Source organism: Ostrea edulis, chromosome 7 (assembly GCF_947568905.1).
Source record: "Ostrea edulis chromosome 7, xbOstEdul1.1, whole genome shotgun sequence".
In the NCBI taxonomy this organism is placed as follows: Eukaryota; Metazoa; Mollusca; class Bivalvia; order Ostreida; family Ostreidae; genus Ostrea; species Ostrea edulis.
In genome coordinates, this window is record NC_079170.1 from 49,529,289 (window position 1) to 49,547,695 (window position 18,407).

At 34.2% G+C, this 18,407-nt stretch overlaps 1 protein-coding gene across 1 annotated transcript; it reads left to right on the forward strand.

The window, feature by feature from the left end:
• The first annotated feature begins 4,974 nt into the window (after window positions 1-4,974).
• On the forward strand, window positions 4,975-14,089 carry LOC125656144 (uncharacterized). The gene is made up of 5 exons (XM_048886735.2): window positions 4,975-5,082; window positions 7,757-7,992; window positions 8,853-8,997; window positions 12,769-12,915; window positions 13,182-14,089. The coding sequence occupies exons 1-5, from the start codon at window positions 4,983-4,985 to the stop codon at window positions 13,376-13,378; spliced, it is 825 nt and encodes a 274-aa protein (XP_048742692.1). The 5' UTR covers window positions 4,975-4,982; the 3' UTR covers window positions 13,379-14,089.
• The last annotated feature ends 4,318 nt before the right edge of the window (window positions 14,090-18,407 follow it).

An 18,407-nucleotide genomic window follows, 5' to 3' on the forward strand; every position in this document is an offset into this window, starting at 1 on the left:
TCCAAAATCCCATGGGATTTTTTGATTTCAGGTGAAATATCTTAAAAACTACAATAGGTACAAGTGTAAATGTTGGTGCATGTCTTGTGGACATAAAATCCCATCTTTTTTTGTAAAGGGTTTATTTGTATCCTTAATAAAAGGGTTGGCGAAACTCCGGACTTTTGTCGTGTCCAGAGTTAAATGTCGCACTGTTTTAATTGATCTTTGTGTCATAATGTTTAAAATACGTCTTACGTTAATATTTCATATGATATTTGAATAGTTTGGTAACTGGAAGTGCAAAATACACGTGTGAACAGTTTATAAAAAAACACTGAAATGTCAAAATGTTTATAAAGAGTAATATATATTATCTTATGTAAAATATCTCCGAAAAGTGAAAAGATTGCTAATACATGTAGTTTGATATCATATGCTTCTGTTCAATGTCATGGAGTTGTCGCAAGAATAAAAAGGAATTAAAAAATTTGTATATGTATGGTATATTTATATTACATTGCTAGTAGTATATGTATTTCGATACTGATGATTGTTGTCACAAAGTGTGTTATATGAGGATTTTGGGTTGGAATAAGTCATCATGAATAATGATAATTTATATGTTTATTTGAGTTCATGAATTTGTCTATGATATAGCATAGCTATGGTCATCTTCAGGATTTTTTGAAAATTGTACATCTCCCCTTAATCTCAGCATACTATGGCGTTACATTTTAGTTCCTTGAATTAAAACAAGTTTCTATATAAGCGGGATTTTTCTCATCCAGAAAGAAAGAATTGTTGCATGTCAGCAATGCGTGCACTCCGGTCCACGCTGAAGATTGAATCAGTTGGCTCAAATCTTGATCAATAGTTGAGGGGAATTTCTTCTCACGTGCGAATACCAAGAGCCTCTGTGAGCATTAGTTACAATTTATATAGATCTAGAAGGTCGGAGTCAAAGGGGGTTAAAGGCTTTGGTTGGAAATACTGACCGGTGGACGTATTGGATTATTATTTGATTAATAAAGGTTAGGAGTTCGAGGTTAAAGTTGATATGACGTCTACATTTTGCTAGATTATGACAAAATCTGAATTGGTTTAAGGTGGCAATTAAACCAAAATATTTAAATATAGCTCGCTAAAACACCTCTTATGAAGTATGATTTCACCATCGAAAGAGTGATACAAGCTCTGAATTATTTTACATGATTGTGATTTTTTTTCTGGAATGATAAAATGGTATTTTTGGCTTCCAAATAAGATATTTTGGAGTTCAAATTTTGCTGTGAGTTGATGCATGATATAGATATCTATTAAAACGTACCTTAAACACTTAGATAGACGTTCACTATGCAAATAGAAAAATATTTATGAAAATTGAAAATTTTATTTATTGGTATTTTTAAATGCACCGCTGAAATCTTCACGAAACATGTCAATTAAAAAAATATATATCGGACAAATGTATAGTATGAAAGGCGAAGATAATGAGCAGCGATCAATCTCACTACTCTATAAGCAATACAATGTAGATGTTATTCCTGTAAATTACATTGATATCATGAAAGGTGAAGATAACGAACAGTGATCAATCTCATAACTGCTGTAAGCAATACAAAATAGAGAGTTGGGCAAACACGGACCGTTGGACACATCAGAGGTGGGATCAGGTGCCTAGGAAGAGTAATCATCCCTTGTCGACCGGTCACACCCGCCGGGAGCCCTATATCTTGATCAGGTAAACGGAGTTTTCCGTAGTCAAAATCAGTGTGCCAAGAACGGTTTACAATCGGTATGAAACACGTCAGACATCATTTGTCCCAATGATAGGTTGTATTGGCAAACTAGATCGTTATAACGACCATATGATTTGCAAAATGATAACTTTAAACGAGACTGTTGAAACCCCTGTACCATTAACGTGTTTGAAAATAGCTTGCCTCGATTTAAAAGCTGACCATACGTAGAACAAGCGCTTGCGTATCGAATCAGTTGAGAGATATAAACACCATATGCAGGTGATAATGGAATATTGCAACTATATGGTGTTTGTTTTTTTAAATTCTATCAATATTGATCGGGATCGGTACTTTCTAATCAAATTGGTTGTCTGTTGGCATCGTCGGCGTAAACTTTTCACATTTTCATCTTCTCCAGATCAACTGAGCCAATTTCAAGCAAACTTGGCTTAAAGCATCCTTGGGTGAAGGGGATGCAGGTCTCTTCAAATGAAGGGCCATACTCCCTTAAAAGGGGGATATAATCGCACAAATAGGGTGGGTTCATTTAAGATTTTTCTTGTTAAAAACCACTGGACTTGAAAAGCTGATACTAGTATTTACATGAAAGCTTCTTGACACAATGGAGTTTCAGGTTTGTAAAAATCATGACCCCCAGGGATATGTTGGGTTCCACAATAGAGGATCAAAGTCATACATGCGAACATATAAAGAAAATATTGAGCCACCAGGCCATTTGAGTAGATATTTAAGTGAAAGCTTCCTAATGTAGAGTAGATTCAAATTTGTTCAGCTCATGTCCCCCAAGGGTAGGGTGGGGCCATATAAGGGGTAAACTTTTACATGCTGATATATAGGAACATCTTCAGAAGCATTGGGCCAATTTCAATCAAGCTTGGAACAATTCATCCTTAGGTGAAGGGGATTCAAGTTCAAATGAAGGGTCATGCCCCCTTTAAAGGGTAGATAATCACAACAATGCAAAAATAGGGTTGGGTCATTTACATGAATGCTTCCTGACAAAGTGGAGATTCAAGTTTGTAAACATCATGATCCCCTGGCGTTAGGAAGGGGTCACAATAGGGGATCAAAGTTTTACATGCGAATTTAGGGAACAAAACTTGGCACAAAGCATCCTTAGATGAAAGTTGTTATTGTGAACGTCCATATCCGTCTACAAGGGCATATGATAATTGATGAAATTGTAGTCACGTTTAATAATTAAGTTTGATACTAAATGAATTTTTAGTCGTTACCTTTAAAGGTTTTTATCTGAACAAAGCTGCTTGTGTGATAGTTTTGATCAAGCTTGTTTATTGCTAGGTACTGCTGCTCAGATGAGTGATGTGGTCAATGGGTCTCTTGTTTATCTTATTTTGTTTAAATCTATAAAATAACGGTATTTCTGAAATTTGGTCATTTCATTTCAATTTGTCTAAAATGTTGTTGTTTTCCCCAATGACATGTCTCTTGCAGATTATTGTCGTAGATTTAAAAATAGATATTAACAAAAAAAGTTTTAGATTTCAAAAATATTTTTATTAAGAGAATTAGAACATTTACATGAGCCTTCTTCAAAGGTTTTATTAGACATCAATATCATGCATCGAAGCGAATTTGGGATTTAAAATCTCTTATTTTGCAAAACTACACCAGGGTTGTTTGGGTTTTTTGTTGTTTTGTTTTTTGTCATTCCAGAGAGCATCACAAAAAAATTGTGTAAAATAATTTCGAGATTGTTTCACTCTTTAGACGGTGAAATCATGCTTCATACAAGGTGCTTAAGCGAGCCATTAAATAAAGTTTTGGGACATTAATGCTTAAATTATGATTTTTAGTGCAATTATTTTACAAGTATTTATTTATTTATTTTGAATAACTACACATTATATTATTTCATAACTTTCAATGTCATCTGGGAGAATGTTCAAATCAAAATAAAAATAACATCAAATGACACTATCAAAATAATAATATACACAACCCCACTGCATATAGTGATGCGCGCAGTTGAAAGTGATAAAGCGCCGCGAATGTCGTAAACTATCTCCAGTGATGAATATTGACTGTCATACAATTTTACATTCTAAGCAAAGGTAGACCAATGTTGCAGTAGACTAATTAACATTTCATTAAGTTCAGGACATCAGGTTGATTTATCCTTTGGGTTTCATGGGCAGGTCTATTTTAACCTGCAATCCATGCTCGTGTGTTTAATATCTATATATACCAGGCGCTGTCAGGCATTCAATAAATATAGGTTAACAAAAGTATTTTGTCTAAAGGAACATTAACTGTTTTGATTCTTTATAAGAAGATCCCCAAAACAAATTTGTGACATTTTGTCTTTGCATTCTAGTAATTAGATATCAGTAATTATATATCAAGGGAAAAAAGAAATCGTGTACGTTATACGTAATGGAATGCTATATGTACAGAATAATTACGTACATAATCACCCGGATACTACATTCACAATAGCTACTTGTATCTTTCATATTAAGGCCTCCTACTGTATAATCTCCGGCTTGTGTGAATATGAGACGGATCTGTCTTGTGGTATTGTGAAGTAGATATATGTACATAATGTTAACTGTGTTAGATCTGATGTTGGGATCATTTTACATGCAAAAGCAGCAGCCGATTACTTAAGATTCAGACGATACAGGTACATCGTACATAATCCTTCTTTTTGTCACTGTTCAGATATTCTCACATTTCATTCTTATCATATACATTGAGTTATTACCCTGTTACCTACATTTATGTATCGTCATTTTTATCAGAAGCAATGTCTCCAGATATTTTTTTCTGCAGTATTGCTTGTTGAAAAACAATATCATAGTTATGTTATACTTGTAATAGCACTGAAAATATTCTGTAAAATATTGTTGTTTTCGAGCATATGATAATATGAGGTTTTTTTGTGTAAGCCCAGACCTAAATGTATATAAAAGTATTCCATCTTCATCGTCCGACCAGCGAATGCACGACACAACACCTGAAAAAGTTTAAGGCAATCTTGATACATGTATGATTTAATACCAATTTACATACATTTATACTAGTAATATACTATGATACAATTCATTGTGAATTATAATATCTCAAAATAAATTCAATAATATACGTAGAAAAAAATTGAAGTTCGTGTGGGTTTTTTCCCTTTTATAACAGTGCAATGATATATACAATAATAGTCTTATTTGTGTGTCGGATGACTTGATTTGTCCTTATCATACAGATCTGAGGGTGGAGATGGCTCATACAAAACTGGGATATGACTGTGTACTCATTGTAATATTACATGTAATGTGTGTAGTGGAATCACTCGCAGTCAATGTTGGAAACATAACATGTAAGTTTTTCACCTACTTTACTATGGTAAAAGAAATTATATAGTATATCTATCATAATCACAAAACAATTAGCTTGGAAGCCTGATAATTGAACTTAAATCATAGTAAATAAGGAATTCTTCACAATCTTTTATTTTTCCCCATCGGTCTATAAAATGAATTCTGAGTTATGTTTAATGGTTAAATTAAAGAAGACATTTTTTTCGAAACAGAATATTAAATTATGATATCAATATAGGGCCCACGGTGGGTGTGACCGTCAACAGGGGATGTTTATCCCTCCTAGACACCTTGTCTCACCTCTGGTATGTCCAGCGGTCCGTGTTTGCCCAACTCTTAAGTTTGTATTCCTTTTAAGAGTTCTGAGATTGATAACTCTTCGTTATTTCCACTTTGTAATCAAACTGATGCAGAACTACACTGTATGAATGAATACATAATAAACATGACAAAACTGTTCTTATTAGGATTTACAGAAATTATTTATGAGTCATATAGCGCAATACAAAATGTGTATGAAACATTAAAATGTGAGAATATCACATGATTATTAACCGATGACAGTGGCTTTAAATATTGGATTGGCATCTATCTAGTATCCTTCGAATACAAAACAATTCGTATATGCTAGCTTATTAATTCATTATGATTAACTCCTACTTTTTTCCTACGGAAAACCGTTATACATTGATGACATTTTGAAATACTCCATCAACACTCACTGCTCGTTCTGTCCCTCCGTAAAGGAACAACTACGGTAAATTGCTGGATATCGTTCTGGCCTTCCGTAAAGGAAAAACAACGGTAAATTGCTGGATATCGTTCTGGTCCTCCGTAAAGGAAAAACTACGGTAAATTGCTGGATATCGTTCTGGCCCTCCGTAAAGGAAAAACTACGATAAATTGCTGGATATCGTTCTGGCCCTCTTTAAAGGAAAAACTACGGTGAATTGCTGGATATCGTTCTGGTCCTCCGTAAAGGAAAAACTACGGCAAATTGCTGGATATCGTTCTGGCCCTCCGTAAAGGAAAAACTACGGTAAATTGCTGGATATCGTTCTGGGCCCCCTTAAAGGAAGACTACGATAAATCCTCTTACATTTCATAAAGGAGATCATGTACAATACAGTTTGCTAGGTTGAATGTTTTCTGCCGTGTTTCATACCAAATGTTAGGCCGCTCTTTTCACATTAATTTTGAGTACGGGTTACTCCGTTTACTTCATCAAGATACATGTAAAGGACTCATGGTAGATGTGACCGGTCGACAGGGGATACCTGCTTCTTATATATACCTGATCCAGCACCTGGTGTTTGCAGGACACCGTGTTTGTCCTGCTTTTGTTTTTGTATTTTCTATAGGATCGATGAAATTTATCACTCTTCGTTATATCTATCCTTTTCATATCAATCAAAGTGACGTATTTTCTCAAGAGTTGAAATGTTAATTTTTGCGCATGTTTATCAGCAAAAATAGAGCACAACTCTTAACAAACTTTTTTTCCTATCACAAATGTATAAGGAAAAGGGAAATCTTAAGACATGGTACAAAGTATGACGAAGGCGATTTTTCAAAAATAAAACTACTGTACATGGAAAATAACCATTTTACGTCACAATAACTAAACACGTCGTGACATCACGTGTGTGTACAGTATATGATGTCATGGGTTATTTCTTTGCTACGCCATTGTTATCATGAGAGATTTGCTTCGGGATTCTTGCACAGATGTGGTAAAAATATCTTACAGATACATCCAATCGTTTCGAAATATAATTGTATCGTACTGTTATGAACAAACCTATTCTGACTTTGCACAGTTTGACAACAAATGATATATTCATGTAATTTTTTTTTTTACATGATATGAAAATGGAAACTGAGTTTCATGTGGGATGCTAATAAATTTCTTTCACAAATAAACTGTTTATACTGTTTACGAAGGGATAATTTTATATGAATACTGTACCCATCTGTTAATTTCAAATTTATGGTGTCGAGTGAAATTTATTTGCATCAAAACATAACAAAGAAAGAAACAACAACAAAAACCAAAAAAGAAAGATCAAATATTTTTTTTAAAGAAATACCTTTTAGTTTTTAAAAGTATAGCAGATGTTATACCTCCATCTTTTACACACCAGCATATATTACGCGCTCGAAGATAAATATGCCGGTGTGAACAGCCTTGAAGTATATCAACTCACATGCTTTCAAAAACTTAAGGTGATATCTAATATCATCATAATGATTTCATAAGCAGTGGCTAGCCTACAAGTCAAATACATTCATACGCAGTAATTAGGTAATTTTAAAAGTTGACAATGTATGAGTTATTTACCTTCAATTATTAAGAATGAAAGGTGAAATCAATAACGAAGAGTGATCAATCTTATAACTACTATAAGGAATACAAAATAAAGAGTTGGTCAAACACGGACCCCTGGACAGATCAGGTGCCTAGGAGGAGTAAGCATCCCCTGTCGAACAGCCACACCCGCCGTAATCCCCATTTCTTGATCTGGTAATCGGAGTAATTCGTAGTCAAAATCAACGGCCTAACAATCGGTATGAAACACGCCAGGCAGATTTGACCCATTGATAGGTTGTATTAGCAAATTAGAAATTTTACTAGAAATACCGAGTGAAAGTAAATACCATGAAATATTTTAGATGAGTTTGGACGGGACTGCAATGTTTCATTGGAACGAGTAACTGAAGATCTTCAGATTTTCGTGGAGTACCATGGAAAAAGTGTTAAATTTTCGTGCGCTGAATTTTCATTCCAAGGAGAAGGAAAAGAGATTGCGGATGAATATGAGTTTTGTGTGACGCCTGAGTATTTTAGAGATCCAAAGTGTGCTGTGAGATTGGATTATAAATCTTCAGATGGTAGCGGAAGTTTACGGGTAACTTTCTAGACATTTATAATCATTGAACATATTCAATTCTATTCCGAAATTCTTAATTGTACATGTATATATATACCTTTATATACTCGTATATGAAGAATGTATAGGATTATATGACTCGTACGATCACTTGACCTTCTTGCCCCCGCCGTTTTGTATGTACGTATTTGGGGTACTTGTATGTAAATGTTAACGTGTCCCTGACATTATACCTTGCTTATTAACATTGAACTAGATCAGTGCGTGTAATTCTAGAAATAAGGCATCAGTAACGTGGATTATGTTTAACAAATCCTTGTTTCTGCTTTTAACTACCCCTCTGCAGGTAAAGTCTGTAATGGAAGTAAAGGAGCCTTGTTATTTAGTGGGTGTAATCCTTTTGGCGTGTAATTTTTGAGAGTTAAACTACCTTTTTATCTTAGTGTTTTAGTTTTACTTCTCTGATTGAAAAGGCTTAGATTGTGCAGACGTCTTAAATGAAAGTGATCATGAGAGGCTTTGATATTTTGTGGACATAATTCTTAAGGCGATTACGTTCCAATCGAAAGTAACAGGAAGTGCATTGTATCGCCATGGGGAAATCCAGAACTCATAACCATGTCTTGTTTTAAATATTGTGAGTTAAGGGTGGCATTTCTAAGTTTCCATAATCATCCGCGAAAAGAACGAAACCTCGTGATTAACATCCTGTAGAAAGGGTGGGTTCAGACATTTTTCAGGGGGGGGGGGGTGCTACCCATGATTGTATCCTTTTTGCTCCCAACTCGCATCCCTACCCACCCCTAAATATAACTAAAACTACTAGATATAATTCATGTTTATACTGGTTATTATAACGCGTATTTATTATTTTTCAGAGCGTGACTTGCGCTGATAATTTCGACTCAATATACTGTGGTTCGCAGGGTGAAAATCTCTACATAAGAATTCAGGCACGTAATGGAAAATCCACAACGGATGCCAGGTTTAGACTGCTGATTAAAATACGAAAGCCACTTGATTGTAAGTTTTTGTTAATGTACAAAATCAAAAATGTTATCTAGTATGGATATCCTAAAGGCTTTGTTTGTTTTCAATATCAAAGCAATGCCTTATAATATCATATTACATACATGTACAATAAATATAGCAGAAACAGATTCTGGAAGAAAATGCAACGGTGGGTTGCGAACCAAAAAAGTAAGGACATTTTCTATAGTCATTTGGCCCAGAAAACAAATGATTTCAGTAGAAGTCCCAAAATCTGGCATTCAAATAAAGAATATATAAGCAAATCCAAACGACGTTTAATTTGATCCAAAACTGCTCTGTGTTGTATGACAGGAGCGTGAAGTTGGCATGCAAGGTGAAGATAACGAACAGTGATCAATCTCATAAAATTGCCAAAAAATGCAAAAATCAATGAAAGATTTCATAAAATCAGAGGGTCTTCCTTTCAGAAAACATGCAGCCCATCCGTCGAGCAAATTTATATTCAAATATATTTTTTATCTTCTCTTAATACACAATATATATTAATTTCATTTTGCTTGAAGAATGGGCACACCTTTTCCTAAGCAATAATCTGGATGAAATTTAACAGTTATCAAGCTCTTTTTAAAAAACAAAAAACGGGAAAACTCTTAATCATGACGTAATAATGCTATAAAATAAGAAATAACTTCGTTTTAAGTTGAGATAGTATATTTGACATGTTTGATTCAATACACATTCAAAACAGTGAATTTTTGGGCCTTTTCATGTTCACAATCGTTCCATTTCTGCTCCAACGGGGAGAGTTGCAGACCCAAAATAGAAAAAAAGATATTTTTCTAAACAAAAACAAACAAATCAACAGCTGCTCAACCAAAATGGAGGGGAGTTATAACTCATCTGACCCCTCTAAACCTACCCACACCACTGCATAGTAACATCATAGAGTCGCATATTCGTACATGTACTTTAGCATTAATTGCAATTCAATCCGCACTATATCATGCCACAAATGTATCGTGCTCTGTATAAAATGCACTGGAATTGTTGCAGTAATAAGTATATATCAATATATATAATATACAATATGGGATGTTTAAGACTTCTATTTGTTTTAAATTATGTTTCTCTCTTAGATGAAATTTTTATTACAACTCACTGTTTGTAGTTACATGTATTCTAGAACTTGTTCACATTTTCTATAGCAGGCTTATTTCCTTATATCCTTGGTTTTGCATCTGGCTTTTCTATTTTTCACATTCTAAAATTATTTAGATTGAAAGCTTGCAATGTACAATGAACAATGAAAGATAACGAACAATGATCAATCTCATTAATCCTATAAAGAATACAGCATTACGAGAAGGGTAAACACGAACTCCTGGACATACAAGAGGTGGGATTAGGCATCCAGGAGGGGGAAAGTTTTCCGGTTGACGGGTCACAACCACCGTGAACCCTATATTTTGATCAGGTAATTGGAGTAAACCGTAGTCAAAATCAATATGTAAAGAACGGGCTAAAAAAAATTGCGAAATATTGACCATAAACGAGATCACTTAAACCCCTGTTGTATGAACGTATTTGCCACTAGCCTGCCTCGAATTAAAGAATTGATCATAAGCAGAACAAACATGCTCTCGAATATCGAATGAGGTGAGAGATATAAACACCATATAAGGTAATAATGGAATATTTCTGCACAAAAATGAGTAGTTTGTTATAAAGTTGTGTTGTTAGTTTGCCGTTAACATGTATGTTCAATGAAATATCCAAATATAAAACAGATATGGAAGACTCTGTGGTGTCTTTTATTTCGAGTTATATAGAATCGACATATGAATGAATATGTGTATGGTTAATAGATAAGACGTCGTCGACATATCTTAATGTCGAGTCGAAGGCCACAGCAAGATGTTTTGTCTTTTTGAATAAATTCGTTCTCGTAAGAATACAAACATAGGTCAGCTAATAATGGAACATAATTTGTGTCCATGGGAATTTCAACAGACTGTTGGAAGACCTGACCACAAAAACTACGTAAATATTGTCAATGAGAAACAATGCTGTAGCTTAGATTTATCATCATACAATATATAAAGCAATGTGCAAATTAGCAGTTAAATTCATATCATTTGAAACAGAAATGCTCCCTGAATCGGAATTCTACTGAAGTAATGTAATCATAGTTTAATCATCTCAATAAAATTCCTTTCTCAACATATTAAGAGCCTATATTGTATAGTAAAATCGCAGCATTACGTGATCCTATCCCACTGCTGTGTTCGCTTTACCCATCGTTCTGTAAAGGAGATAGTCGTCAGCAAAGAGCCGGACTTTAGATGTTACCAGTTCTGGCATGTCATTAATGTATATCAGGAAGATAATAAGGCCCATCACTGCTCCCTGGGATACTCCGGATGTGACATTTGATTTTCTGGATTTCTTCCCGTCTTTTATTACCTGCTGAGTTCGATCCTTCGGAAAACTAATGATCCATTCCAGTTTGTTGCGTCTGATTCCAACGTAACGGTATTTGTTAAGAAGTAGTTGATGGGGCACCTTGTTCAAGGCTTTTAAGAAGTTGAGTGATATGCAGTCCAACAGGTATCCACTGTTCAATCCATCAATTAACTCCTAGTTTGTTATGACGTTCTGAGATTCATATGCTATTTGTTTGCTAATTCCATGTTGGTAATCTAATAGAATTTCGTTTTCCTGAAGATGTCTGATGACGTTACCATGCAATAGATGTTCCATTAATTAACAGAACATTGTTGTTAGAGAGATGCGTCTGTAATTTACTTGATGTAAATTCTAATCTGTTTTGAATTTAATGCTTTTATTAAAGTCTTTTGATTTTTTTTTTTTACATCTATGTCAATGACGCTAAAGGTATGAAAAATATATGATGACATCTACACGTGATATGGAGTAACACATGAACTGGAATAATAACAGTTGAACTATAATAGTAACATCGAACCGGGTATAAAGATGGTCGATTAAGTATTGTTTAGACTATTGACTGATTTTAATGTTCCAAGTTCTTCGATTATTGATGTAAAATAAACAAAGCTTTGCAGCTTTTCGTACTTGTATACACAGATGACCAATCCGGTATCATTTCATAGGCTCCAGTAGCCAGTTTCAATGTTTGAATTAGTCAATCAGCTTACATGTACTAGCAAATACGTCAATGTTACACATATTTCAACAGTTGCGTTTACGTCCGCATTTTACAAATTCTATGGTCGCTGTGATCATCTACAATGTAATTTTACAAATACAACCTGCCATTAGCTCGAATGCTGTCTGACGTGTTTCATACCAATTCATAAGCCAATCCTTATATGCTAATTTTACCACACTTGATTACTCCGTTCATCTGATCAAAATATAGGGCTCACGTCTGGTTTAACGGGTCAACAGCGGATGCTTTTTCCTCTTAGAAATCTTAACTTACTCTAGCTTTTCTGATTTTTTAATAAGACTAATAAGATTGTTCGCTGTTCGTTATCTTCCCTTTTTCATAATAGAACTATCCAAATTCCATTTTCTCGACCAATTCAATACTTTGGCTCCTCTAGGACTTTAGATATTATTCGAGCACGGAGTGGTCGGTGAATATTGTACTTCTTGGGCAGCTAAAATGTTGTATTGCCTCACAAAATATCGGTTATTATAATACATCTTATATAAGCATTCAAGTTTAATTGCAAAGCAGGATAGGGGTGATATATTCGTAAAATAAAACAGCACTGAGTAGTAATCTAAGATTATTTCATTTTATATGAACAGTTGGAGGATTAATAGCTCTTGTTATTGTCTCGTGTTTGATTGGGAGCTTGATAGTGATCTCACTGCTGATTGGTTTGTTGTGTTGGTGTGTAAGCAGGAGAAAGCCAACACAGGGAAGGGTTTTTAACCGAAACCAAGCAAACCAAAGTTAGTATGAAAAGTTACCTCATTGCATTACGATTAATAGATGTAGTTTTGCATTTGATCGTAAATGTGGCAAAATAAGATAATGTCTTTAATGATATTTTCTATGGTATTTCAAATACTTGGTTGCATCCCACTAAAATTGTTTTTCCAATTTAAAAATGTCTTATAATTTGTTAAAAGCACTCTCGCCTAACTTGATATACATGTGTACATCCTACTTCGTATGAATAATGAAGATTATACACAGTTTATTGTATCTCCAACAGCAAATCTAGCAGTTTACCCGTATGCACAATCAACAGGCAACAATTATTCTGCTTTTCCGACAACAAACTATCCGACACAGCCTGCTACTGGATACTCTACTCCGCCTACATTCCTATCATCACAAACAACCGGTCCGCAACAGATAGAAAAGCAAGCATCGGCTCCCCCTCCATGTTATGATGAAGTGATCAGCTGATTTTACTTGTGATTCCATACATTGTTATTCTGACAAAATGAAACTCAAATATCATTTTCCATGTTTTATTGCTAGGATTTGTTGTTGGATTTCACTTCTATAAAGTTATATTACTCTATCATTTTTACAACAATCTAACAATTACTGTTGCAATATCATATACTCCCTTTTATTTTTTTATTTGTTTCTTTTGTGTCTCGTTCAATAATTTTATTTTCACTTCCGAGTATACTGAGGCGTTGTCAGCTCTAGGTGACTACATATTTTGACATGCGTTCTCTCAAGGCCATAGGAGTAAAGATTCTTTATTATTTCATTATCCGTCATTAAGGTGTCATATCCGAGAGAATCATCCATGTGCATGCATTATTTATTTGTATGTTAATTGCTAATGATTTCGTGATTAGTGTTGTAATATATAATATGATAGCGTATATCGGGTGTTCTTTCGCGTCATGTTTTTTTTCGGGAATCAGAACCCAAAATAGTGTATTAAATTTACGCGAATTAAATTTTCACTAATTCAAAGTCAAAGTGAAAATTTACACTGAAGGATTATTGATTGATTGATTGGATGAATACTGTTTAACGTCCCTCTCGAATGATTATTGAAATTTGCAATCAGGACAGTAAACAATTACAGCAGCAGTATCAAAAGGTGACGATAACGAACAGATATCAATCTCATAATTCCTATACGAAATAAAAAAAAACAATTAGGAGTTGGGAAAACCCCGAACCCTGGACATACCAAAGATGAAATCAGGTGCCTAAGAGGAGTAGGAATCCCATGTCGACCGGTCACATCCGCCGTGAGCCCCATATCTTGAGCAATTAAATTGAGTAATCCAAACGGGATGATTTCAGCGTCTCCATCGTCAATTTCCCATATCTATGTAGCAATATTCCATTATCACCTGCATATGGTCACTGTTCGTTATTTTCACCTTTCATCTAGTACATGTCTCACCTTCAGTTAAAAACACCTTGGCGTTTCTTGTTAATATAGACCGTCTAGCTCTGCCTCGATATTTCGTTTTCTATTCATATCAAAGTTTTGATAGTCTGATTCCTGTATGTCATTTATTTCTCTTTCTAAAGTTCTAATTCTGTCATTTAGACTTTTTCTTTTTTGTTTAGGAAATTGAATAGAAAAGTCCCGAGCTTTTAATCTGAATATTTTCCATTTATCTTGTGTTTCTCCAAAGTCATCATATTTCTATTTCAGTAATCAGGTTTTGAATTCCCATTCTATATTCAATTTTCAGTATCCTTTTGCTCTTTGATTATGATTTGTTTTCCAAATGATATATGAATTTTTTACTTATAAGCACAAAACCTATTCTGCTACCAGGAATATCGTTTGCATTACACCATGTATAGCCGTTTCAGTCCGGGTGTTTACTGTTCCATGAATCAAACATCTCTAATGACGTTAATGTTTTTTTAGATTTCTAGAACTTGGATCCTGTATATTCTCTATTTTTCAATTGAAATTTCTACATATTATAACATTCTCGTCTGATATATTCTTATTTAAGAAATTACACGTGTATGAAATTTTGAGGGGGAAAATTACAGTGGAACACTGATTCTGACTACGGATAACTTCGTTTACCTGATCTATATATAGGGCTCACGGCGGGTGTGATCGGCTGACAGGGGGTGGTTACTCCTCCTAGGCACCTGATCCCACCTCTGGTGTGTCCAGGGGCCCGTGTTTGCCCAACTCTCTATTTTGTATTGCTTATAGGAGTTATGAGATTCTAATCTTTAATTTATCGTGACTAATGATCGTGTACAGTGTTTAAAAGTCATACATTTGATTTGAGAAAAGTTTTATGATTTCAAATTTACTAAACGTTATTTAGAATTTTTAAAATCCACCTTTGATTTACACCACTTTTGGCATATGGTGTGGCACAATACGTTTGAAGTTTTTCCATGACAGCTGTTGATATTTTCGTGGGGAGCAAAGATAGGGGATTGGTAGAATATTTACTGGATCCAGCAATATATCAATGTTTGTAAGGGTTTTTTGAAGTTTAGGACAAGTAAGTTTTGAATGACTGATCACAAATATGAACATTTCCGTTTTCCCTTTTTATTCAAAGAGTCTATGATGACAAAAAGCATGTGATATATTATTCTATTACGCAGTTTCTAATGATATGAATTGCACTCATTATAAATGTTTGATCAAGAAGTGCATTTGTATTTGATAATGAAAAAATTAAATAATTATATGCATCATCGTAATCATTGATGATGAATCGACCCGCTTATGAAAACTTTATCATCAGAGTACAGTCGTTCATAGATAACAAAAAATGCTCATTGTCGTCCACTAACGAGGGGAAAAAAGAAAATTGATTCATTGCACCAAATTAACAAAAAGTAAACTAATTTTACGGTGTCATTATTCTTTATTTAGCGTGAGACATTTTATATTCCATCCTCGTACATGATAATTTAAAATTCATTCATGCAAGAATTGAATTATTCCAGACATGAAATTATTTAATCTGCACTCTAGTTGAAGGAATCATGATCTGCATTTAGATTGACATATACATAATGTAGATCATATTTCAAAAAGTGAAGGAATTCATTATTGTGCGCTTTATTCAACAATTGAATTGAAGTCATTTTATGATCAATCCTATCATAAGTTCAAATACCGACCAAATTAATTCTTCTCTCTCTCTTCCTCTTCTTCTTTCTCTCTCAAATCCCACATACCTTCAGCTCATATGCTTTGTTTCTTTTCTTTTTTTTCTCTTTTCCCTTTTTTTCTTCTTCTCTGGATATAATATTATTGCATATCTGATATACCGGTATGTGCACAAAAATAAAAAATTATAAAAAAAAAAAAAAAAAAAATTCTTCCAATCGTCCATTGAATTTTTTAAATAAAAAGTGTTAAAAGGTTACATTCATTTAGCCCAGAAACAATGTATGTATAATCGACCTCGTTATTGTATTCATTTGAAAAAAATCAAAGAGATATTCAGGTGTAAACATCTCAAAATGAATAATGAATTTTATAATTACAATATAATGTGTCGCTATCGTACATGAGATCTTAGGTCTTTAAAATGAATAATTCCAAACAATACAATACAACCTTATTATATATTTTATTTTTTATTTAGTCTTATATCTTTTAAATTTAATTTATTTTCGAAGATCTAAAGAGAAGGTAGAGGGTTATTCAGTGTTTGACGAGATTTTGCAAGATTTCGTTTCTGGATATAAACATATCGGCAGTCATCAGATGACTAATGTGATAATGGTGATTTTCTCGATCTTACACTGGGGATATTAAATACTTGGAACATATCACTTTTTATTATATACCCATCAATGTATCGTTCTTTGATACTGTGGATTTCACAGCGTGTGATCCGGTTTTCCGGATCACCACACTGTGGTTTTCTGATTCCGTATCAGTATCCTCTCAAACAAACTTCCACCAGAGTTCGTTTGCTCACAAACCAAACTCTTCCACTTAGGCATTATGGGATAGCGATTTCTGAGGCCACGTATACTGTGACGTCACTGTAGAATGACGAAAAAACATAACGTCAAACGTAAACAACTTTCAAAACAAGAACGTAAGCATCAAGTTCATTACTTTACACAATAATTTGAACAGAGTCTTTCTACTTTTTAATGATCTTTTGATCATTTTATATTTAAAATAAAATCCATACTTTTATATTAATGCTCTTAATATTAATATCTTCAAACTTTTAACTGCGAACTACTTCTTTAGTTTAATTTGTTTGCGTGATAATCGCGGACTCACAATATACAAATCTGTATATTGTGGTGCGTCACATAGGAGAGGTCTATTCGTAGGTGACGTAATGAGGCCTCGACGGGGAGTTTGTCCTCTCAAACTGATGCCGTGACAATGACGTCACAATGCATCAACGCAACGTTATTTGTGGAAAATATTGACCGCGTCACAAAACAAAACTACGTACACAAAACATAATTTCATGGTAGATCTATGTCTGTTTTTGATAATTTGGATTACATTTATCATCTTATAAATGTGGATTTAAAATGCAGAAGGGGGTTTATAATAAATTTATAATTACTACAGTAACTTGATCCGAAGAGTTGGATCACGTCTCGTTGACAGGCGCGGATCATCAGATCAAACTCGACGCTTCGCGTCTCGTCTGATCTGATGATCCACGCCTGTCAACTCGACGTGATCCGACTCTTCGGATCAAGTTACTGTAGTAATAATATATATTTATTATATACCCATCAATGTATCGTTTGTTGATACTGTGGATTTCACACCATGTGATCCGGCTTTTCAGATCACCACACTGTGGTTTTCTGATTCCGTATCAGTATCCTCTGAAACTGATGCCGTCACAATGACGTCACAATGCATCAATGCAACGTTATTTGTGGAAAATATTGACTGCGTCACAAACTAAACTGCGTACACAAAATATAATTTCATGGTATGTCTGGGTTTTTGATGATTGGATTACATTCATTATCTTATAAATGTGGATTTAAAATGCATAAGGGGGTATACAATAAATTTATAATTACTACAGTAACTTGATCCGAAGAGTTGGATCATGTCTCGTTGACAGGCGCGGATCATCAGATCAAACTCGACGCTTCGCGTTTCATGTGATCTGACGATCCGCGCCTGTCAATTCGACGTGATCCGACTCTTCGGATCAAGATATTGTAGTAATAATATATATGAATCAGTTCTGAAATAACTGTCCATTGCGATATGTTGTTAAAGATGGCTTACGTACATGTAAAAGAGGCGTACTATATATGTGGTAAAGCATGAAGCTCTGGGGCTACAGAGCCAGCTGTTATGGTATATTGAGTTTCAGTGATTTGAGAATAAAGAATCAATTAATTGATGAGAAAGTGACTTGTTTGGTTTATTATGATTCTCGATATCTGTGATTAAGTTTCAGATGGAAAAATGTATATTACCACTCCCCATCATCTAATATTCAATTATCACATGCAT

Coding starts and splice junctions, on each gene's coding strand:
- LOC125656144 (XM_048886735.2), top strand. CDS start 4,983: ATGGCTCATACAAAACTGGGATATGACTGTGTACTCATTGTAATATTA. Junction 7,993..8,852: donor ATGGTAGCGGAAGTTTACGG/GTAACTTTCTAG, acceptor ATTATTTTTCAG/AGCGTGACTTGCGCTGATAA. Junction 8,998..12,768: donor AATACGAAAGCCACTTGATT/GTAAGTTTTTGT, acceptor TTATATGAACAG/TTGGAGGATTAATAGCTCTT.